We start from the raw sequence: 25,924 nt of genomic DNA on the forward strand, positions 1-25,924 counted from the left end.
TTTTATAGTTTCCCTTTTATAGTTGCCCTGCATAGTTCTTCAATATCTCTCTGAAAATAGCCGCCCACTATTGCACAGTCATCACAGCCCTTCTTGTTCAGAATAACCTTAGTAATGCGGTCGATATGGGGAGGGGATCAAACCAAAACATAGTGTGAAGCAGAGCTGGCTATAGATAGAAAGCTGTTTGTTGTGTGTTCTGTCTGTCAGCACCACAGACAGAGTAGTGGTCACTAGTGAAGGAGAGAGAGAGAGATACTACATCACTCCTCAAGCTGTTCTGTAGTGAAGGCTTTTACTGTTCTGTCTGAATGGTGTTCTACACATGAGACATGGCACTGGATAAATAATGTAATCTAATGCTACTGTATGAGGCAGCAGTACATGAAGTACCAGTCTGTCTCTCCTTTCTGTCTCTTTTTCACCACACAGCCCCCACATATGCACACATAGACACAGTCTAAGTGCTTTTATATCATATATTTGTGTGCATCTCTCATTTAAGATTTGTGATATTCAACATTTGTGATTTACACTGTGAGACACATCTTATTCAAAGCTAGTGCCGATGTGCAGGAAAACAAGGTGGTGGTGCTCCCCCTGTAGTGAACCTTATTAGTCATCAGTGGGCCCATTTAAGCCATTTAATACTCTCTAAACTATTTTCAAGTTTCAAGAAGTACTGCCCACACCTCAAATAATCAATACAGTTTCTTAGCACAAGTGTATCACCACACACTTTCTTTTGTTCAAGCTTCTGTACATTGTAGTCTGCCTGCCACCTTTGCAACTCAAGTTTTATTGACTGTGTATATTGCCTGTGTCTATTAGGAAGTAAGAAAATGTCAGTCTTTTCATACAGGATCTGCTTAACTTGCAAAATGGCCTGTATATTCCAGATACATGCAAACAATCACACATGACTTGTGCACTGTGTAGATTTATTTACTGGCAGATACGGGAAAGAGGACACTCCCTCCACTATTCGTTCAGACTGAAACATCTTCATAATTAGGCTATTATATGGATTGCCATGAATCTTTTAATGTGCTTTGTGTTGTTGCTAATTAGCAAATGAACATGCTAACAAGCTAAACTAAGATGATAAACATTATACCTACTAAAATGGCATGTTGGCAATATCTTTTTGGACATGTTAGCATGCTTATGTTAGCACGCTCAAAACACCTCACAGAGCTACTAGATGTTAACATGAAGATTTTATAACCATTTGACTCTGTTTTGTGACTGAACTATGTACCGCACATATTAAACAAACGAAAGTGTGCTCTGTATAATACAGATTCATGCTTTCAAGCTTAATTTGTCAAAATTTGCTTTCTAATATTCGGTATTAAACACCAGGGTATAACAACACAGTGTAACATAATAGAACACATCTACTCATGGTGTGATAAGTGTTCATCATTTTTTGAACATTTTCTTCTTTGAGACATTTGTGGAATATTTCACATTCTCTGGTTTGTCAAATAAAATTAGATGAGGAGCCCATGTTGACCATCTTTGTCTCGAAGAAGAACTTATATAGATTTGGTTACCATACTGGATTCACGCCTCCCTCTCATTCGGTGGATTACTCAGACGTGACTGAGTCTGACTCTGTGGGATCAGCGCTGGTTATCTCATTTATTCAACATATTCACAGACAGGCTCAAGAGACTCACAGGCTGTTTTCAGAGGGCAAGGACTCCAAAAGAAAAAACATTTTTGGCAAATCTATTAAAAGAAATCTAGAAAACCAGCATATCTGAAATATTGTCCAGAGCATCGTTATCCATTTTCCATCAATGTTAATCATGCACAATATAACACTGACACAAACATTTTAGGAAGAAAAATTGTATTGAGAATGCCAGAACAGGAGCAGCTGAACTATGACTGGGTATTGAAGACTGTCAGGATATGTCAGTTCAATAACTCTTCATTTTCAGTCTCACATTGGCCTGAAGATAAATGACTTTGCAGTCTTTCTAGCAGTAATAGTTTCATTTTAAATTATGTGTCAGTAAGTAGAGGGTTGTTCCCATTTTGTTATATAAAATGTGCTTTGTTCAGTTCAACCTTGGCTCTTAGTGATTAGCCAACATTGATCTGAACAAATGGCTCTGTGACCCACTGAGCATAAAATGTGTTTGGACGCCTGGTGTGTGACTAAGTGTAAAAATTGGGTTTCCCACCAGCAGCCAATTTAAAGTTAGGAAATGACTTTTGAGAGCCATGACCTGACACAACCAAACTGATACATCCTGAGAAAAATTATGTTTTATTCTTTTGCATGTAATGTCCTACACATTGCTCCATGATCGAATTGACTTTGTGCTGGTTTTGTAGAGACAAAACTGCTCAGAAAAATAAAGTAGCTCAGGAGATCACTAGCAATATGGTGATTTAGATGGCTGCAGACAGTGGGGTGCATTTCATTGAGCCCATCTGGCCTGTTTGAAAGTGTTGCTGAGTCTGAGAGAGGCGGTCAGGCGATAGAGCCGTGAATGTGATGGATGGGGTGATGGATGCAGGGGGAGGGGAGAAGATGAGAGTGCAGATTTGGGGTGAAAAAGAAGCTCTTTTCCGGCAGAGTTGAATCTCAGGCTTGGCTGCGGCACACTGCTCTGCCTGTTTTCATACCAAGCACTCGGCTCTGGCTCCCAACCAGCTTCAAAGCAACCAATGCCTCTGAACCCACCCGCAAACTCTCTTTCACTTTCTCTCCATGACGTTTTGGCTCACCCTTGTCTTCCCCTCCCTCATCTCACTGACTTTCATTCACAACCTGCTTCCTTTGGCTCTCTTTTTTCGATTTTTCTTACCTTCACTCTCTATTTCTCCACCCCTGAGCCTTTTCTCTGGCCTTCCTGTGGTGTAGAGGGGTGTGGGATGGGGCCAGGGTCTGCAGGTTTCCATAGTGACACTTTGTGTCCTGATGTCATTAGTATTGACGATGTGCAGCTAGGCCAAGCTGTCCTGGCACAGGGGCTGTTTACTGTTTACCCCAAACTTAGACCATTCACTAAATGATATGTGTGCATGTGTGTGTGTGTGTGTGTGTTACATCACAACTCTGTCTGTCTGTCTGTCTGTCAGGGATGAATAAGCAACAGATGTAAAATAAGTGGTTAATGTATGATTTGACTGAATGAATAACCTTAGTGTGAAGCAGCATCGTATGGTTCCAGGAACTGAATTTGCACTGTGGGGAGAGGCTTGGCAAGGTGGAAGTGGCTGTTTCACAGTGAAGCATCCCCTCTGTCTGCTTGCTCACTGTATGATTACTGACACGTGCCTGTCGAGCACAACTCCCAGCACCCACTCGTCGTCTCACTCCTCGTTCTTCTGGCTGCTTCACTGGCTTGTCCGTCTGAGGAGATGGACATCCCGTTAGCGCGACCTCTCTCAGATATATGTGTGTGTGTCATTATTTGCTTGCTGGTGTGCCCACATGTATGAACTCATGCATCCATAGTAAATGCATGAATCACAGGGCTGCTTTAACATCCCCTCTCACAGATTGCTCAGCTCAGAGCTCTCCTGCAGGCCCTCAGCTGGCAGGTTTGTCGCCTTTGCGTTGCCAGGATAATTAGTTCTGCTTTGTGTCTTGGGCCAGGACAAAATATGGATCCCATATTGATGCTGTCACATCACATGGAGAGCAAATGTAGGATGCTCGCTCAGGACATAAGCTTGTTCTTACTAACTTAAATAAAATCATCTTTGCATCATCTAATCCTTTGTGTACTGTGTGATATAATGGTTACAGAATGTCTTGGGATGTGGGAAAAAAGCACTTCCTGCATTGATTGAAATACGAACTGAGTCTTCTCCTCACACACACACACACACACACACACACACACACACACACACACACACACACACGGATATAAATAGTTTATATTTTGGGTTACATTCAATAAGAGTATCAGAGAGTGGATACTGTATTACAGCTAGTATTTGTTTATCAGGATAAATCAGTACTGCAGTGTATAGTGCACTTTATTGTTTGTCTGTTTATATTTGACCCTACTTTTTTTGGCTTTAAATTTAATGTATTTTTTGTAGTTGTGTGTATGAATTATTTATTTGTTTTGGTGCATTTTAGTGAGTCACCTGTACAGAACTGACAGGAAATGAGTGGGGAGGGAGAGAACATGCAACAATAGTTCCCAGCACTTGTTTTTATTGTGCCCCCTGGCCACACAGGCATCAAAGATATTCCTTTCAATTTCAATGTAAGTGACTGGGGTCACAATTCACATCCTTTGCAAAAATATATCCCAGATTTCAGCCACAGTTAATATGAAACATCTGCAGTCTGCAATCGTACAACGTTTCAGATTTTCTGGTACAAAATCCCCTCTTTGTGCTCCAATAAACAGTGTTTGCTTGCTGATCCGTGAAAGAGGGATAGTACCACAAAAAGGGAATTTTCTACTAAAAAGACTGGAAACACAACTTTAGAAGGTACAATGTATTATCTCAGACTGCTGAAACCTCATGTTGGCTTCAACTGAACTTCACAAATGAGGAGTGCACATTTTGTCCTCCTCCCCACCTTCACTTCCACTGGAACTGAATTAGGGAATTATTTGTTGGCTGTCAAGAAATAATTAGGGAATTATTTCTTGACAGCCAACAAACAAAGACTCTTTCAATGTACATATGGCCATATGAGTATTTAAGACAGGCTTTAAAAAAATGCAAACCAGTCCTTTAATCCTGAAGGCCCTAAGTTCAGTCATCTCCTGCATCAATGCATATTTTTCACCCAGCTCTTCAAGAATGAAAATGGATGTATCCTTGCCAAAAATATCCATATATATTATGTGTTATGCTGTCATACAGTACAGTGTATTGTTATCAGTTTTTTCCCTCACATATTGATATTGGTATTTTTCTCAATTGTTCAGTATTGTTGGAGCATCACTTCACTTTGCCTTTGATTTTAATGATTTATTCTCTGCACTTGGCACCAAGACGTGCCTGGCACTTAATTTTAATTCTAATCTAATACCAACAGAACAGACAGAAACCATTTCTGTGCCTAATGGAGCTGCAATGTGTGTGTGTGTGTGTGTGCGTGCGTGCGGGTATGCATGCACAAACTAGTCAACTAGTTTGAAACCAAAACTTTCCATTAATAACGGACTGCATATTCTCTCCATCTCTCTCTCTCTCTCTCTCTCTCTCTCTCTCACACACACACACACACACACACACACACACACACACTTGGAAATCATGAATGGATTGATAAAATGATGATTTCTGCATAATGTTTCATTACTCTTATAGTTGTGTTGGTAGTACTACTCTACCATGTTTAACCCTGTAATATTTCATTTTGCCAGATGGTGGAGCTCTAAGATTAGCTTTATTAAGGCTGAAGTGTGGTTGCTCATGTCAAGAAGCTTTGATAAATAGATAGATAAATAGACAGACAGACAGACAGACAGATAGATTGATAGATAGATGAATAGATAGATAGATAGATGCTTTATACAGTGCTTTGTGTAGTTCTTGATGTAGATACACAGGGCATTTCATTTCATTGTTTCATATTACCTGTGTATGAAATCACTTTCACTAGAAAGTAATTTTGACAGACAACCAGCGGGAGAAACAGACAGATGGACAGAACAGTTTTGTGTGCCAATCTTCTCCAACTTCGCTATGTCAGAAATGGCAAGTCCCTAAGGCTGCTTTGGAACAGAAATCCCTCGTACCAAATCAATACATTGAGCAATAAAAACTAAGCCCTGTCCAAATGAAAACCTGCCTCGTTGAGCCAATCGACATGTTTTCATAAAATAAGTGGTGTGAATTTGTCATCGCAGCAGTAGGGCCCGTCCCACCTTTAGCTCGCTGTCAAATGCATGTGTGTGTGTGTCTAGTTGATAGAATAGTGTGGATAGACAGCTTGCCACCCTGTGGGCACCACGACTACAGTCTATCTGTGATCCACGCCGGCAGCTGCTCTGCCAAATGGGATTTTCCAGGAGATTACAGCCTCTAAGTGTGACACGCTTGCATGTGTTTATCTTTGTTGTTGACGGAGTGCGTGTGAGGACTTTTTGTAATAAAGCTGTGTGTTTTTTGTGTTTAAGTGTGTGTGTGTCTGTGTGTGTGTGCATGTTGGGCAGGGAGTCTTGAGCCGAAGTGCAAAGAGAACATGTTCTGTTGTCACATGGGGCTTGCTGGAACAAGACTGAACACTCCTTGGCAAACTGTACCAAGAAAAAGAGAGGCAACGTGTTCAGTCATGGGTCACACTTATTCCACACTGTTGTCTTATAAGCAACATTAAGCCTTGCTGAATAGACCTTATCTATCTTATGAATATGGATGGTAGGAAAGGACACATTTGCTGTATGCCAACTACTTATTAATGTTAGTGTGTAAAAGGCTGAAATGTTCCCAACACATTTTACCAGAGACCAAGGCCACATCCTCAAATCTTTTGCTTTGTCTAATATGAACAGTGTAAACCTCAAATGTATTCAATTTATTATTATTGAAGACTATGAAAACCAGCAATTATTCACTTTTGGAACAATCTGGAACCTACAAACCAGGAATTTTTAATCATGTGAGCGCTCTCAATGATCGTCTGTCAGGTGGTCCATCACTGTGGTCTTGACTGAAATATTTCAGCCACTGGATTGATTGCCTTGATAGTTCACATATTCATGGTGCTCAGATAATAAATCTTAATCATTTTTGGTGATCCCTGAACTTTCATTTGTCACTGATGGTGACATTTAATGAGTTTTTATGTGATATATGACAATTTTAATTTGTTGGTTTTGAATATAGCTATTAAAGCAGCTAACTATCCAGTAAAATCATTATGGATGCTGTTCTAATATCTAAGTTGTTCATTAGTCTATGAAGCAGCTCCTGCATTGGTCACTAGATGACACCATTATAACGATATTGTCTCTATCCTGTGCTATATTATAAAACCTGAATTCATTTTTAGGGTGGGTTTTCAATTTAAGCCAGTTCAGAAAGACGTTTTTTTTGTTTGCTTCAGCATCTGCTCTGTTAAAAGCTGTCCACGGTCCTGAGCACAAGCTGTGCATGGGTCCCTGGTCATGTATGGGGAGGTGGCTTTGTAGTCACACACTAACCTGCTTAACCTACTTTCTACTTGCCGGTCTTTCATCCATCCACAGGGAGGAAATTACTGTAGGATAAATATAGCATGCTTAACAACATGCACAGTGCCCGTCCAAGCTTTCTGAACAACATGAATAGTGCCATGCTTTATTGTATTTCTTGTATCCTCACCCTTAATGCATCACTGATCATTTCACTAATGAAATCCAGCGTCACTCCGAACATGAACTCCCCATGTTCAGTCCATTAACCCAACTGGTAGAAAACATGTTGGGACACGCTTGAACCTTTATTGAGATGAATATGACCAAAATAATGACATTTCAAGATCTTAATTGTCCAATTATGTAGACAGCTGTTGTGTTGCAATGCAATGCCAGTTCAATTGCAGTTTCCTAGCAACCAGAGAGGTACAATTCAATGATTTTCTGTTAAGTAGCATAATTTCCTCTCAGTGAGACTAGCTGAATATTCACAAAACAAATCTAAAATCTGCAATGTGTACATGCTTCTTCATCTTTGGGTTTATGTTTCTGTGCTGTTTAAAACATTGTGATGTGACAGAAACAATTCTGTAAGTGTGTGTGTGTGTATGTGTGTGTGTGTGTTGTGATAGGGTAACTGTTTATGGGTCATGTATGCATCTGTGTAAAGTGCAGTAGACTTTATGAAATTGCTTTGTTGCTGTAAAGAAATTCCTTTCAGTTGATTAATTTTTATCCAGAATGCACAGTCTGGAGCTAATCATCGTGCATTCCTTCCTTTCACTTAATTCATTATGAAGAGAGATAGAAAGAGGGGGGAGGTTGGGGGAGGGGATAGGAGAGTCGGGGGAAACAGAAAATCCAATCCTGCTGGTTTGAAGTCTCAGAGCAATGGAGCATTAGTCTCATCCTGATGTAATTGGAATGACACCAAGAGTAAAGCTGGCTGATTTAGGGACAGCCTCTAGGCCTGATTTAATACCCTCTACCAAAACTATACATCCATCTTTTTATCTTTCTGTCTTCTCCCAGGCCCTGTGTTCTGCTTCATATTCCTCCCCCGCCCTGCCTTGTGCTCCATTCATTCACCAGCCGCTGCCATGTATCTCCATCTGCACTCTGTTATCAGAACAGTAGCTGTGTTTTATAATATTTAAAGCCATAAGGTGACAAACCACTAACAGAGTGTGTATCTTTGCATATTTCAGTGACTGTGTGGCATTTACACACTTGCGTGGATGTGTGTTACTGTCACTAAGGTTATGTTTTAACACTGAATAAATATCTCCAGAGAAGAGTGCAAAGAAAGGGCAGACTAAGCAGGTGTGTCCAAGCCAGGGTGCTGCATCCCCGAGGTTTGCTGCTGCTCAGTCCCCTGACAGATGGAGTGCCAGGCCAATCCTATTACCCCCCATGTGTTTAGCTGCTCTTAATGCCAGGGTGGGTTGCATGGCTAATGGAAGACAATGATGGTTTGGAGGGAGGATCATATACAACTGAATCTAAAACCAGTGAACAAGCAGTGAAAATTCTAACCTTGGTGACTGTTTCTCAGCTACTGTACTTACGTAGCTTGGCTCTCTAAGGGATGTTTTGTCATATTATCTCAGCCACTAACCAGGCTTTACTGTGTGTATATTTTATCCTTATCCAGCAAATGATGAGGAAAGTGACTTTATAAAAGTCTCACCATCGCCTTCAACCTTCTGGAGTGAAACTGTGCTAAAATACTGTTTTCATTAAAAGTATTAGTACCCTGAACTGTCCTGGAAATACATCATGCTTGACTGAGACATTTAGTGACTATATAATAAATATGGAAATAACGGGAGTGAAAAAAAGCCTCGGGTTGAATCTTAATTCTTCAGTCTTTCCTCCTTCTGTATTTATGTCTCTAACATTGGAAACCGTGGCTTTATGTGCCATGAGATAATCATTTATATTGCTGGTAGATGTTCCTTTCACTCTCTGACTGTGCTAAACCATTGTGGGCAATATTGTTAATTAGACTGCAGGAATGTTTTATGACAATACTGAATTTTTAGCCATGCTAGCAGCATGGCTCCGTGAAGCCCAGAGTGAAATAACTCAACAACTATATGCTGCATTGCCTTGAGATTTGATATAGACATTCATGTTCTCCAGAGGAAGAAGGCTCCTGACTTTTCATCTAGCAACACCTTGGGGTTGACATTTTTTGGCGACTTATCCTGCTAAACATCTCAGCCTCTACTTGATGGATTGTCACAAAACAGACAATTATGTTTCTTTAATGTTTTATCCCAATAATTTTCTTTTGTGCAAACACAAGCTTGACATTTTGATTGAAATATTTAAAAACCGTTAAGTGGATTTTTGTGAAACTTGGTATGGAATTGTAACAACTTTGGCAATCCCTTAACTTTTCCTTTTATTCATTCTTGTGTTTCGCAAAGTGGCAAATCTTTCTCCAGCCTTGTTCATGAACGACTGGGCCTTTTCGAGGGCACCGCTTCACATCCAATTATCTGTTACCAATGACCCTGTTTACCTTTTCTCAGTCTTTTCTTGTCCCTGTCCCAACTTGTTTGCTGACATCAAATATAGAGTAAGCATATATTTACAAACATTTGTGATGTTGATGAGGTAAAACATTAAAAGTTTAGTCTTTGCACTGTTTTCAATTGCATACATGTCAAAAGGTTAATAATTAACTGTGTTATTTATGTTTTACACAGCACTGAGGTTGCATTATAAGGGTTAGGTTGCATTATAAGGGTTAAAACTCAGGCCTCTGTAGGGTTAAGGCCTGAGTTTTCCAGTAGGCCCATTGCCCTCCCCTAGTCCTGTATTTGTGGTCCATTTTGGTCTGGAAAATAAGTGAGAAGCTTTTATACAAAAGCATTGACATTTTTCTTTATTTTGCCTAGAAACGAGTCCTGATCATGACTGCACTGACATGCTTCTCTGTGCGTTTTAGTAGAACATCTGAGCAAAGGTATTTGATACAATTTCATGGGCTCGTCCAAATCTTATATTGCGTTTATCTTTTGTGTATTACAGATATAAATTGCTTCAAGGATATCAGCCTGCAGTTTAATCAGTGTCAACCAGTTAGCACAATTTATTGTACAATAATAAGTTTATTTATACTTTATCCTTCTCAAAATATGATTAAAAATATGGGTCTTAAATAGATTTTGTGTTGATTTACCTTAATGTCATATTTGCTGGATTAACTGGATGAGAGTAATCAATATCTTACCCTATTTAAACCAGACATTACCCAGTGGTCAATACTCCAATGACTGCAAGCTTGAGATATGGGAGAATTGCAGTAAACGGGGAGATTAATTGTGCTGTATAGTTGCCATGCAGTCAGATATCTATACTCATGTGTACATGTGTGTGCATGTATGGTGCTTGGTATGCAGACAGCATCTGTGTTGCCTGTAGCCCTCCACTGGCCTCCGTAGGTCAAACAATTACCACACATCAAGGAAAGCAATTGGCCATGACTAAAATATCATTGCCATGTGATTGTGTCCCTATGTTTGGGCTGCCGGAGCCTAATTTAACCCACTTTGTCCATACGATTGAGGAGAATTGAGGACACGCTCTCCAATTCTGGTGCGCCCCCCCGAGCCTTTCCTGCAAGTGTGACACACACAGCTGTGTTATAGACATGCTGTCACTGGTCTCTTTCCCAGTGGAGTGGGAGATGGGGTGTAATGGGCAAGAGAAGTGAAGTAGCAGAGAACAAGAAAGTAGCATGGAGTTAGAGGAGGGGAGCATTAAATGAGCCAAAGGCTGCAGAAACCTGAGGTCTTCTGAGTAAAGGCTCTGAGAGTAAGTGCGCATCGACCTGAGATCACTTATTAAGTCATGTGATTGCATCAGTTTAAGAGACAAACCGGTTTCCAGTCAAGGTTGTAGCTCTGAGATGCTTTCTGCTGCGCTTAAGAATCAGGATGGTCAGATTTTGACTAAGCAGGAGAAAAGGGGGAGAGAAGTGGGAGATGAGATTGGCATATATGCGACAGAGGAAGAGAGGGATATGGTGGATGTTATTAACGAGACAGCATTGATCCCAGACTCTGGCTCCAAGCAGCATTCTCCACTTATTCCTTCATTATACAGTCAAATATCTCTGTGCCTTTAAGTGCCACCCCTGGCCTTCCTCTGTCTGTCTCACTGCCTCATAATTTACTCATTTCCAACAAAATCTGACATACCTGAACCTCTCATCCATGTAGCCTTCATTCTACTAAATCCATTGTTTTGCTGATTCCATTTCAATTTCATTTGGTCTTTGCTGCTCATCTGTAACTTAGCCGAAGTCTTTGTGGAAGGCGAACGCTGTGTGTTTCTTTTGTCCTCGCAGACCCTGTTTAAATATTGATAGAGACAGGAAGCACCGCTGACTGCTCAGTCAGATCTGAGGGGGTCAAGGATGGCAGAGTTTCTGTGCAGATTTCATTAAGGGAGCAGAGGACTGTAAATTTGGAAGCACGCGAATCACAGACCTTCGCTGATGCTCTACCAGCCTTCATTATCTGTCTGCATGGCTAACGCCCTCTAATGTATTCCAATGGAGGTGGAGGTTGGAGAGTGATGGGGTGTAAAATAATATGTGTAGGAAGGCCCTGTTTTTTTTTCTTTTCTTTTTTTGCTATGAGCAGCCTGCCACTCTCTCAGCCAGATCCCCATTAGTAGGAGCAGAGGATTGGATGTGCAAATGGTCCTGTGGATTAGAGAGCTAATGCATTTAGGAGAGGGGGGCTCCACAATCTCTTTATTGCTGCTGCTGCTGTGTGTTGAGGCTCGTGCAGTGGAGATACCCAGTCCCTTTGTGGAGCCTGAGAGATTTAGGGTAAAGTGAGTAGATAAGAGCAGAGATGCACTGAGAGCACAGCCACACTGATGCAACACACACTCATCATAGATTATTGCTGGACCACAAGACGGCTTGTTGTGTGTGGTGTTATTAAACACAGCATGGAAATGAGATCTTTCCAGAAAGCTGCACAGACGGCAGCCCTACTAATCTAATTAATCAGCGTCTGAGTTTTTTTCATTTTCTTCTGCCCTCTTTTCTGCCACTCCTTGTTGCTCTCTCCTCTCTGGTCTAGTCATCTCCCTTACTCAACCCATCCTTCCCTCTGTACTCCCCCCAATCTGCCTTCTTTATGTACCTCTCGCTCTGATATCTGCAAATCTGAACTTCACACCCTCTCTCAAGTGTTTGGGCACAAGTGTGCCATGTCATATGTAACTATAAAGCCTCCCGTTGTCTTTGTTTCGTGAATAGCTGCTGTTATGGAGCTGGGTTCAGGAGCAGAGAGGAGATCAAAGCAGGCACACTGCTCAATCTGTTGTAACAATGTGTAGATGCCTCTGCAGCAAGATGGAGGGATGGTGATGCAGGATCTACCAGGCTTTACAGGCAACCTGCTACCACGCCAGAAGACAGCTGTCGGCTTTACACCTTGCTGGTGGTCATCATGCTGTGAGCGGACAGAGTTTAAACTCCTTCTCTATGTTGGTGGTTCGATCGAGCGTCACATTTGCAGCTTGTGGTTTTTAAAGAGCCAGGCAGCATGGGAGGGGCCCTCCCCCGTTGAAGCGCAGCAGCAGCAGAACAGTGGGGAGCTACAGTACAGTTCTGCGCCATCCGGCACAGTGAGTCAGCTGAGCTGCCGGGATCACAGACGCTGGTGAATGAATGAATGAAGGAGAGAGGAGGAGAGAGGGAGACCCAGGATCTGGATACAGAAATGCGAAGGTGCAGCCGAGGAGATGCGCGGGGCTGAGAGTCTGACACGGAAACACTGAAGTGATCGGAGCGAGCTTGTTGACGCATAATCCCACCCGCCCCGCTGGCTTTGGGATGGGGCAGATCCAGCCTGCCTAAACTCAAATCCTTCAAGAGAGATTTACGCAGAGTGCTGCTGCGGGTTCAGCCACCTTCAAGAAGACGTGACATTTTATTTTAGACCAGTTCTACAAACGTTCTAGGGTGATCATGAGTAGATTTTAATTTTGGTTGGTGGAAGATCCATATTCTCGCTGAGTTGTCCGAAGCAGAGGATCTAATGCGCTCATCATCAGGGTATTAAACACGCCGTTGGAATCGGCACTGTCACTGCGTCGCGGCCGGGTGGTCCTTTGGTTGGATAAGTCTCGAGGACCTGTCCGTACATCATCATCATCACCACCATCCTTATCCTCATCATCATCGTTACCACAGGTATTTGTTCGTGATTGAGTTGATTACAACGGAGATCTGGAGCCATGACAGGCCCCCCGCTGGTCCCACAGCCCGCCTGCTGACGGTACCGGGCATGATGGGAGCAGGTCTGCCGCTTTTAGGATCCCGAACCAGCCGATTTATCAATGGAGGAAGAGAGTGACACCCGGAAAATCAACAACAGCTTCCTTCGCGACCACAACTATGCAACCGAAGGTATTTAAACTGGTGATGTTGGACAGAAAAGCGGCTCATGTTGAGCTATTTTACCGGCACAGCAAAAATAACCCCAGGCAGTAGCTAGAGGGATGCCAGGATCACAGCGAAAATAAGTCACATGCACAGGGATATCGAAGGAATGAATAAAATAGATATTATTACAGCAAATGAGTGCTATAAATGAACTGGTTGACTTAAATAAATGTTCATATACTTGGATTTAGTGGTGATATTTGGCCACCACAGAGTGCTTGAGGGGTCACTTAAATTACATTTAATCACCTCAGACGCACCATAAGCTGCTATTGCCATGAACATTAGATTAGGTTAGCCTGTGGTGTCAGTGGCTGGAGATGATGATGTGGCCTCCCATCATACCGGCTATTTTAGGATCCTGACCGAGAGGAGTCAGACATTTAATCTGCGTAGACTACACGGGAAGCAGAGGAATAAAGCCTCCTCAGAGTCTAGAGTCCAAAGCACATGTGATACAATTGATATATATATATATATAACGAGTTGTCCTCAGTCTATGCATCACAGGGAGACAGAGGAGCTGCCCTCATTTTAAGAGGCAGTGCACTGAAATGTAGATCTCTCTCTCTCACAGACAGACACACACACACACACACACACACACACACACACATGTGTACTGCACATTTTCATAACTGAACAATAGCTGTTTTCTGCAGCACCCAAACCCAAACGTAGCTCCTCCTGCACACACGTGTGTTTGTGTTTCCTCTTCACTGACCACACAAGAGCATCCTGATTATCAGCCTCTTAACTGTTCCATGTTTAATAGTTCCCTTATGTTCCACCAATCAGCTCCACCTGTCCTCCACAAGCTGCTCAGATCATTGGTAAGCATAAAGCATTGATTTATAGGTAAAAAGCTATCGTTAATCTCATTACCACCTCACTCCACATTTACTGATTATGATCGGTTACGGACCTTAACGGCTGCTAATATCAGGAAGATAATAAAACCACAAAGGGAGTTGGAGGACTTTTAGTGAAGCATTCAGAACTGATAAGAAAACACAGACTTGTTTTATGCAGAGCAAACATATAATTCTGTAATGAGCGTAATGTAGCCTCATGATACATAATGGACTGCTTCTAAGGAGCCTATATGAAATTGCACATTGATTGTTATTTCACCACAGATTAATACAATATTTCAATCAACTTGTGTGTGAGTAGGTGTTTATTTTTCTTTTATTTGTAACAAATAATTAATTATCATATATTTTAAATGAGTACAGTCATCAGTATTTATTGATCAATTTGAATCACTGTCTTATTTGCAGTGTACTCAGTTTTAATAACAGTTTCTGCAACACCCTGACAGCCTGTAATTCTTTGACACCAGATGAATCTGAGCTTTGAAAGTAGAAGATCTAACAAAAAAGAAACATTTAAATTCGAAATGTGATGGAGCTTCCCATATTTTGACAGTCAAATGGCAATCTGCACCAGTTTATCTGCAGAATTCAATAGACTAGAGGGATATAGAGTAGTACATATGGGCTGTTGGAGGATACATGTGGCTGCAGGGAGGGTCAGAGCCATCCCCAGTTTCTTCCCTTTGCCATCAGATCAGGTTACTGATGCCACACGCAGCTTGTAGGAGAGTCTAAGTCCAGGCTCCGAAGGCAGAGAGTTTCATTCTCATAGTTTCTCTTCTGCTTTCTTGAAATTATGCGAGGGCATCATGATTTGCTGCGCTTACACACAATTTCACGATTTCCTGTCACTGCTAAACACACAGTCGCTGGTTCAGAGCGAGGGGAAGTGAGGCGGGGGTGGGAGAGGGTTTGATGGATATCTTTGTTTGATGTGTGCGCTGAGATGAAAAACAGTAGGGGAGCTTCCTCTTCCAGCTTCTCCGTGTCTCACTCTGTCTCATTCATATGATTTGGTGAAGGTGCTTGAGAGTTACAGAGGGTGTAAAATGTTTGTCCTATAGGCAAAGAACTGTCTGGTCTGCAGCCCATCTGCTCTTTTCACACAAGAAGCGTCTACTTTTGTTATTTTTTTATTGCTATAATTTATGACTTGTTGTCACACACCATATATCATGAATTTGTGTGTGTTGTGTGTGTGTGTGCGCATGTGCCCCTTCACTCTCTCTCCAAAGTGGTATGAAGTCAGTCTGTAGCCAAAGATCACACAGGCCGGTGTCTGGGTCCATCACCCATCCTCATAAATTCACCAAAGAGCACATGTTCCATCAGACCCAGTTGGTTCAGACCACACACACACACACACACACACACACACACACACACACACACACACATACAGAGAGAGTCACACAAACGTACACACAGGTCCCTGGTAGGGATTTCCCTCAGGCCATGCTTGCACACACCAGCAGGACACTTTAATGATGTCACATTTTAATGATGTCACTGGTGCTGACCTTTGGCTCGCACCAATCCCACGCTTCAGTGGGCCCGTGGGCGGTTACATTGACTAGGTGTGAGCATGTGAGTGACACTGCAAGCGAAGCTGTGTTGGTCATCTATAGTCTGGTATGAATTTTCAAAGGCTTCTCAACCTGAAACCAAAGTTTCCATTGTTGTTGTCTAAATGAAAGAAAATTGCATTACAGTCCGAGCTGCATTCAGCAGCTGCGTGCACATGCCACATTGCTAATGGTGATAGGATGGATGGTGTTGTGTCTCACTGCTGCTGTGCATATCGATGCATGTTGAGTCAATGGACTGTTAACGCTCCTACAGAAAGGGTCTCAGGTAATTTTCATAATCTGGACCGTTAATGTTTCTATAATGGATGAAATTGCCAAACAGCAGAACACAATTTGGGGTGTGAAAATGTAAATTGCTTCCTAGCTGTGAGGCAGGACCCAACCTAATGTCTGTTTTGGTATTGATTTCTGGTCCTTTACGATTAACCTACTGGAACAATGGCCTAAAGATCTGTTGGTAGGACATGTAATCCTTTCCTCCTTCTCTCCCCCTCTTTCCATCTGTCTTATGCAGGTACAAGCTTGTGTGTGATGTGACCCTTCTAGCCCCACTGAATACTGATGCAGTCTCGTAACATAGAGCTCGCAGTCTTTATTGCAGTTGCTGATGAAAGCAGAGAAGCGGCTGGTTGCCTGTGCCAAGGCAAATGGCCTGGGGCCACACTTTAGGACCCCAACATAAAAAGACTTAGCCCACCATACCCCCAGGTCCCATCCATTATTCACCATGGAACACTCAAAAACACAGAACCCTGCCTCTGCACATCGCGCAAGAAAGATAATGTGTGTGAGTGTGTATGGGGGCTGGTGTGGGGGTGGCGGGTGCTTAATGGCAAGCTGTGAAGTTGGGGCGAGTAACACTCTTTATCCAGCAGCTGCTTTCATCCCCTGATTAGCTTTTTATCAAGTCTGCAGCTCCATGAAATTTTAATGAGAATTTATTAAAGAATACCCATGGTGTTGCTTCTGTAGCATGATTATAAAAATATCCTATTTCTCTAACTGGCTTCCCGGTCAGTACATTTAAGGTGCTGCTGTGATAGATGTACTTCATGAGAGTCATTCAGTGCACTGCTAGCCTGCAGGCTGAGCAGTGTTTGACCTTTCAGGATTTTATAATGGGATACATTTGTAAGTTTTGATAGCTAATTCCTGTGTCCTTTCGAGGAAGCAGCGTCACTCAGAATCTTTCATGTTTTAATGATAAGGTCACTGTAGATACAGGATTTCGGTCTGTGCATCTAATCTTTGATTCACTCCAGCCTTGAAAACAGGAAGATGAAAAGAATTGCACCAAAGCATCGCAGGCATACAGAAAGAGAGGGAGAGACAGCTTTTGTTATGGTGGTGGATTACACACACACACACACACACACACACGCACACACACACACACACGTCCCCTCCATCCCCCTCCTACATCTTCAATTTCTAAAAGAATACCAAATAACAAGCTTTTGAAATGATCCCTCTTGGTATTCATCTTAGTGCAAGCTAAGATTCAATCGATTACTGATTCCACTGCTTTTCAGCTTTTCTCTTCTTCCTCCTCTTATTTCGTCCTGTCCCGTGTTGTGTCTGTAGTCAGATGTGTGCCACGCTGATGTGTTAATGAAGTGTGAGAAGTTCCGCAGTAACACGTCTCGCCCATTTCACCCTCAACTCTCAGGAGTGTGAGGATACAGAAAAGCAAGCACACACACACATACATACATGTACAAAAAGGGAGAAAGAGTGCACACACACACACACACACACACACACTGTGTCATTCTCAAGGGGCTGATCCTGGAGAAACCAGGTTAATTAGCTTGTTCACTCCAGATCTTACAAAGAGTCATGCTCTTCAGATGAAGAGAGCCGCATTGTGCTCCATTGCTTTGTGTGAAGCTAATAAAGCCTAATAAACCCTTAATCATACGTCTGGGTACCAGACCAGTAGGTAGCAGGCTTTATTCAAAAATTTGATTCATCTGCATTGTTGCTGGTGTAAAATGAAGCCGTTATCAGCTGCCTATTCAGCACAAACATGGTGAATCGAAAGGCGTCCAGTCTTTAGGTACAGAATTAGTGATACATGCATGCATGTACGTGTTCATGTTCCTGCAAAAAAAAACAACAACAAAAAAAAAAACAAGTTCAGATTGATATATTGCTGAATTTCATAGAAGGAACGCGAGTGGCGTGGAAAATGAAAGAGAGAACCGTCCTGAATTATTCCCCAGCCTGATCCTTTGACGCAGGCAGCTCAGCACAAGTGCTGTAATCCTCTCCCATCCACGTCTAACACTAACAAAGCATTTACACGACACCATGTTGCTCACGTCCCTCCCTCTACCTGGAATTATGGCACACTTACGCAACTAACTTTCCATGCTGTCACGCCATTTTGGGCCTGTCCGTCTTACACAACCCTCCACTGACACAGGATCAAGCCTCATTTTGTTTGTGTTTATCTTTTTCACCCTGGATGGGATTAAATGTTGTCTAGCGGTTGTCCAGAGCGCTCCTGTTTTCGTGCCTTTGCTTCTGTCTGTGCAAACAAGACTTGCTGTACGATCTTTTATTGACTTGGTTAGAACAACAAACCTCCCTGCACAGACTTTCCCCTCAGATTTCTTTTAGTGGCCCTCTCCGTTATGCGTGATAAATGTTGCATGCTTTTGGGGGGGGGGGTCTATAAATAAATTCAATATCTCAGCTCCCCACGCTCCCTACTCTGGTGTATCTGGTTCCTCATGCTCGGTTTTCATTCCAGAATCAATGCATATCTATGTTTCCATCCAATCGGTTTCAGTCCCGATTGTATATTGCATGCTGAAGGGCAGTTAGATTGAACAGAAAGAGACAGTGTTTTTTGGTTTTTTTTTTCAGTCATATGGACAGAATTAAACACATTCCTCACAATAGCAGGCCAACTGACTTGGCTGCATTATTACTAGTGATGGATGTGTGTTATCTCGAGCATCCCTCTGTTGCATCAAGAAGCGCTGACCTGTCTGTGTCAGACCTGGCTGGCCACAGGATTTATGGGCTTCATCTGGTTATGGTCTGCTGATGAAGCTGTGTGTGTGTGTGTGTGTGTGTGTGTGTGTGTAAGTACTCATTTGATCATCACCAGCCTGCTGCTAATTCCAGTCCACCTTGAACCTGCTGATGCTCTCATAATAAAAATCTGATGCAAGTGGAGACCCCACCCATCTGCGATTCTGCTGCTAATTTGTTTCCTGTGATGACATTTTTATCTGAAATACCCTGTATTTAAACAAAGTTCCATTGGTGACTGAGGTTCCATAGATTGCCTTGTCTTTGAATACATTTGCATGAGCAAAAACTAATTTCGGGAAGCATTCCATCATGTTCCTCTGAGTTTCAGCTTCACTGGCTCTCCCTGATTCTTCATTTAGCGAGATGAGTGAAGGTTGTATTCCTGTGTAAACTCATTAAATGGCATTCATCAATTACCGTTTCTCCTCGGTGGCTTAATGAGCTGATGATGAGAGAAAGAGAGGAAACAGGGAATGGTGGCGACTGAAGAAAAGGAGGAGTATGAAGGACAAAAAGGGAGAGAGAAAAGCTTTGATTCAAGAAAGCTGACTAGTAAGCTGATTCCATTCGATTCACACCAGTGGCTTTGGTCTGATGGTGTTGGGGAAGACACCACTGTGTGTGTGTGTGTGTGTGTGCGTGCTGAGGTGTTGTGCTACACATCTCTATGCCTGCATGGGGTTGATTACAGAACAGAAAGAGCGTTCAGTGCAGACTGACAGGGCGTATGCAATACGGTGTGTCAGTGGAGTATTCCCAGGCTGCAGTTAGGTCAGAGTACATCTTGTCGATGAGACATTATTAGTTTCTAGATTCAAATATGATGAGGAGCGCACCCACAATCCTCACTTCATCAACACTATGAACATATTATCATAATCCCTCTGGCCTCCTCATCAAATGTCACCATTCAACATTTAAATGCAGCAACAAGAGAAAAAAAAAGCTCTAAAGCTCAGCAACTTCATGTGAAGAGAAGAGCCTGTCTCTAGACTCTATTGTCTGAAGTTGTGTGCTGCATAAAACTGCACACAACTGCACACACTCCCCCGGATGCAGTAGCAGGTTTTCACTCTATTGCAGCACTCTCTCTGTTCCTCTGTCTGCTGCATTACAGCTAACATCAGCAACTAAGTATGAGTGCTATTGGCACACACACACACACACACACACACAAACATATACACCCCTCCGACTGCCGCTAGAGATGGAAACTGTCTCCATAGCAACATTCTCCTCTCCTGTTCAGCGCTCTGGCAGTAGCAGGTCCACAGAGGGTGTGGGGGGTACAAAACAACAAGCTCTTTCTCTCTGTGTCTAATATTATTGTCACTGTTAAACAGTGAGGTTAGCCTGAGAGTGTCTGCATGCGCGTGACAGATGTATGTTATGTCTTTTTAGCTTGGGGCTGTATAATAATTACAGTCACCATTAGCCTCTCCTTAATCCAGGCAGATGTATGTCTTTGAGGAGGAGAGGAAAAGCTACCTTAAGGGTAGGTATCTGTTATTTACTTTTTGGTGAAACCCTACTAATGCAGAGACACTGAGAAATGTTTGACAATGAAGTATAGATGAAGCACTTCTCTCTTATTACTGTCATATTTTTGTTACCCTGTTGATGCAGTGCATAAAGGTACGCCACACGTGCACAGACGTACTGTATATCAGCGGCTAATAGGTACATGCTATTAAGGTTTATGATTGTGTTTTTTAATGAAGCAGCAGGAGAGTCACTGAGCGGCATGGGGTCTTGCAGCACTGGAGAGAGGGGTGAATGACATTATTAATCAACTGAAAAGCAGGAGTGCTGTCAAATGACACAGACTGGATCAGTTCAATCAGATGAGGGGCTGAACTGCACCCAGTGAATGACTCATCTAGTGGCTTTTCCTAACCCATATTTAACCAAACTAGGGTATCTGTGCCGGGGAATCCTCTGGGGGTTGACACGTGATTCGCCTTCCCTTCTCCCTTCTCACTTAAATCTTTCTTTTTGTCTGACAGATATCTTGACAGCTTTGTGCATGTCCACACTGACTTTTTCTCCCCCTCTGTGCTCTGCTTCCTGTGTTGCAGCTGACATTATCTCAACGGTTGAGTTTAACTCATCAGGGGAGCTCCTGGCCACCGGGGATAAAGGAGGGAGAGTGGTTGTCTTCCAGAGGGAGCAGGAGGTATGAAATGCCAACAATGAAACACTAATTTTGTTGCCCTTCTGCTAAAAGGATTTTACAGCCTTGAATCATTAAAGATGAATTGTTTGCTTTTAGGTAACTAGGAAGAAAAGGGGTATATTTGGTAGCTTTGCTGTGGCCATGATTATAAACTAATGTCTTATTTTATCTTATATTATTATTATTATCTTATTAAGGTTGCCAGTGATACCAAACATTTTATGCTGAATAACAGAAAATGTGCAAACGCTAATGTAATAGAGTGGTCATAAAAATTCAGCATGTGGCAATTGGATGCTCATGCCAGATACTGTGGTGATGGTGGTGGTGGTGTGGTGCTTTGAGTTAAATGCTAGCATCAGCATGTTAATCCTAAACCTGTGATAATGCAGGCATGCAGTTGTGTTCATCATTTTAGTTCAGCATGTTGGCCTGCAAAGACTGGCACTAAACTCAAAGTAAAACTGAAGCTGATGGGAATATTATAAGTTGGATAGGTAATTTAGTTATAAGTATAGCAAAAATATTTGCAAAATGAAAAGTCATAGGATCACCATGGCACCACCATAGTTACAATTTCATGGTATGGACCTTGAGTGTCTGTATAAATTTTCTGACAATCAGTTCAGTACCTTTTGAGTTATGTCAACCAGGACCTACCAATTAACAGGACGACAATGCCATAAGAATCTCTTCGCTAACACGGCTAGTTAATGTTTTATATTACTTTGAATCTTTGAATTAAGGTAGAGAGAATCATTTGTGCTCAAATGTTAGGAAATGTTTGGAAATAACTCATCATAACAAATCTGTATGAACCAATATTTAGTCTTCTAGAGTTAACAGCAAACACGTGAGTCTCACTGTGTTTCTTTTTCTGTCCTTCTCTTGCAGAGTAAGAGCCAACCCCAGCGTAGAGGGGAATACAATGTTTACAGTACATTCCAGAGCCATGAGCCGGAGTTTGACTACCTGAAGAGTTTGGAGATTGAGGAGAAGATCAACAAGATCAAATGGCTTCCTCAGCAGAATGCCGCCTACTTCCTTCTATCCACCAATGGTCAGTCACTTAGCTAAAGTGACCCCACTTTAGGAGTAACAATATAGTCAAGTAACACATGAATCTGTCATGAGAGTGTGTTTAAAAGTGGGCCTTGTGTTGTTAGTCATTAGAGTGCCAACTAAAAGAGTCATTCATTCCTGACTTTGCAGAATGGGCAGATATGCAGCTGATGTAAGAGGAGAAGTTATTATTATCACATTTGTGTTAATGTATTGCAATTTCGCTTGGCTGAGCAAGTCCCACCAGCAGACGCATTTCAGATTGAGAACTTCATGCATAGCTGCCACAGTAGGAACACACACACACACACACATCAAAGAATGTGGCACCACACAACATACATGTGCGGTAGCTCAAACACATCAAACTCACAGACATCAGTACAAAGATGTCTCGCAGATTGTGGGCTTCATGCATGGCTGCTACAGAAGTGCTAGCTGTGGCTGGAGCAGATGGTTGGAGGGTCCTGTGGTGATGGCCTCGCTGCTCTGACACCAATATTCACAGCGGAAATTAAAAGTAAAAAAAAAGGCAGCAACCTGACTGCTGCCACCACCCCCCTTTCACTAGACAGAGAAGATGAGATGTAACTGGTGTTTGTGTGATGCAGAATTGAAAGGCGCACAGATGGCTTTTTCAGGGGGAGCGTATACTGCAGCTGGGAAATGCGGTCAACTTGTAGATTGATATCAGTGACATCAGAATGTTCACAGGAGCTGCCATACATCATTCTTGCTGGCTCCTGCCCAGCTATATGCCAGATTGGCTCAACCCCCAGCATCCATTTTGTTTTGATATTCACTGTTCTGAGCCATGATCTAACTGTATTTTGTGTTTGTGTGTGCTTGTGTGTTTGTGTAACGCAACCATCCCAGACAAGACGGTGAAGCTGTGGAAAATCAGTGAGCGAGACAAGCGTCCAGAGGGCTACAACTTGAAGGATGAGGATGGACGGATCAGAAACCCATCGACCATCACCTCGCTACGGGTAAGGGGTCGCGCAAAACTATGAAATGTAACACCTAAATGCCACATCCAGTCAAGTAAATATCTCAATGTTTGGTGTTGCTAGTGCTGAAGTTCTGCTGCTTGGCTTGGAGTCAACTAGCAGCTGAAGAAAATTTCAGATTATTGTTGAATCTAAACAATTTCAAACTTCCGCCTCAGGATCTTTTTAATCCACTTTTAGAGACAGAAATAGTAGATGTAGAAAATGGATGCTTATAAGACGTGTTACATTACTGTAAAGGTGAATTCTGCCAAAAACAGTGAAAAACACCCAGCATCACTCCATCAAAGATAACATAGCTGATCTAGCAGAACCTCTGAAGTTACCCCCCACAAAAGAAAGACATTACATTGAAAATAAAAGCTACGTGTAACTATTTTTTTGCTTTTTCTAGACTATTAACAAACTAGATGAACATTGGAGGTGCTGGTAGGTTAATCTTGTTATCTTTGGAGGGAGCCAGGTTAGCTGTTTTCCTCTTGTTTCCAGCCTAAGCTAACCGACTGGTTTTGGTATCTGTTAAGTCTGGCAAACCACACAGAATATGACCCAAGCACACAACTCTGAATCTTTAATTCAGAAACAGAGGTTCAATACACAGGAAGGCAGTCAGCAAAGACAAACAAATCCAGAGACTTGAGCGGAGGCAAAGTCAATGAGGCAAGTTAGAGTCTAAACAAACCAGAGCAGTAAAACACTAGTAAAACACTGGCAGGAACAAAAGACAAAGAAGTACATAAAGAACTGGCAAGGAAACAGAGACAAGGCACGGCTATATATACACAGGAGGTAACTAGACACAGGTGAAACTAATTAGGGGTGGAGCAAAAAACTGGCAGGAATAGAACAAAGACAGGAAATGAGACTGAGAAAATATAAAAATAAATAATAAATAAATAAATAAATAAAACAGGAAAGGCTGAATCAAGACATAACTAGGAGTCATGAGATGTGTCAGTACCTTTGTATTGACACATATGTGGTATCCATTTTCTAATCTAATTCTTGGCAAGATAGCAAACAAATGTATTTTTCATTATCTCAAACTTAATCCCATAAAGGGCATTCAGCATTTGAGGAAAAGTACTATGATAAGGTTTTGGAGGGCTTGTCTTTCTGGAAAGGCATGTTGACTTTTTCACAGTCGACATTTTGACTTGCCCTATCAGGGAAAGCACTGGGGTTTTTAGTACCATAACCAAGTGCTTTATTCTGTTCCAGTGTGCCATTAAGCTGTGACAGTGAACCAGCATGTACAAAACCAAGACATCATTCACTTTATAATTAACACCTGTTCTTTTCCAAATGTCAGAATGTTTTCTCTGACAACGGTCTGTCCTTACTTTGCACACCAGGGAGTCTGAGGTCTGAACACATACAGTTCAGTTAAGCTGATTAAATCAAAATGTGGCATTCAGCTATTATGCTGTGATGGCTTTTAATCCTCCCTAAACTTCTTAGCAACACTTACTGACACGGATACACATATTGACACAGTTTTCCCTTTAAAAATACCAGCTGAACATATACTTACTTTCGGTACTGATAAATGACACGCTGAAACACAATCATTGGACCATTTTGAACTTGCAATGCCAGGAGAAAGTGAGAATGAGTGATCAATATGTGCACCGAGGTGAAGACCAAGGGATCAGCCTCTCTGAACCCCCCTTCATTCTTATCACGTCGCTACCTCTAATTTTCACACAAAGCAGGCAGGCACACAGGACAGCGTGTGTGTGTGTGTCTGTCTGTCATAGTAGATTAGTGCTGTGTTCAGCGTGTCTGTCCCTCTTTGTCTGGCTGGCCAGGGGATCATAGCAACCTGGAGGACAGGCTGGGACTGTGGCAATCCTGTTTAGAGCCTCTGAAATCTGTGCACAGGGAGAAAGCAGAGGAGGAAAGGGCAGAGCTTTGAAAACAAAAAACATTACAAAATATATTCAAGAAAAATAATAAATACTTTTTTGTTTTGTATCTGTCAGTCATTATCTCCGTAAAGCAACAATTATGCTGTTTTTGTGTTTTATCTGATTGCAGTGTGTTGCTTTAAAAAGGTGAAACTGCTTGAAACTGTACTTGTTACTTTTTAAAGCAGAACTGTCTCAATTTAAAATATTGTTTTACATGGTATAAGGGAGAGAATCGGGTCATATTTAGCAAGCTGAGCGCTGTTACTGTCAGCATTTGGGGTTATGGGTTAATATGGCCCTTGTCTTTTTGGACAGCCAGTGAAAGACATGGAAATGAAGTGACACCCATGGAGATACAGCAGCCTGCTGGGCTGCCATGTCTCTCTGTCAGTGCCAGAAATGGACGAGAGAAAAAGGGAAGAAGCAGTCGATTTGTTCTTTCTGCTCCCTCCCCTCCCTTCTCCCTTTGTCTGGGTTTTATCTGGCCAACGGGGGGCTGCATGCAGACTGGTGCTGGGTGTCTTTGAAGACCAAGCAGCACACACAAGTGCATATGTGTGTGTTTGTGCGTATGTGTGTGTGAGCTGGTCTCAAATCTGCAGAGTTCAGTTATCATTCCTCAGCAGGGCTTAGCGATGCCCGTGGG

At 42.2% G+C, this 25,924-nt stretch overlaps 1 protein-coding gene across 2 annotated transcripts in view; it reads left to right on the forward strand.

Moving 5' to 3' along the window:
- The window catches only part of ppp2r2ba (protein phosphatase 2, regulatory subunit B, beta a), a 42,216-nt gene that overhangs the window by 9,300 nt on the left and 6,992 nt on the right, over positions 1–25,924 (forward strand). The window contains exons 1-4 of one of the 2 annotated variants that reach the window (XM_046406212.1): positions 11,972–13,566; positions 21,196–21,293; positions 22,188–22,353; positions 23,232–23,344. In XM_046406212.1, coding sequence (XP_046262168.1) covers positions 13,497–13,566; positions 21,196–21,293; positions 22,188–22,353; positions 23,232–23,344 — 447 coding nt within the window. In that variant the 5' untranslated portion in view covers positions 11,972–13,496. Of the gene's footprint in view, positions 1–11,971; positions 13,567–21,195; positions 21,294–22,187; positions 22,354–23,231; positions 23,345–25,924 lie in introns of those variants that run through there. The other variant, XM_046406211.1, reaches the window with a different exon arrangement.

The sequence above is a fragment of the Scatophagus argus genome, chromosome 12, assembly GCF_020382885.2.
Source record: "Scatophagus argus isolate fScaArg1 chromosome 12, fScaArg1.pri, whole genome shotgun sequence".
Taxonomy (NCBI): Eukaryota; Metazoa; Chordata; class Actinopteri; family Scatophagidae; genus Scatophagus; species Scatophagus argus.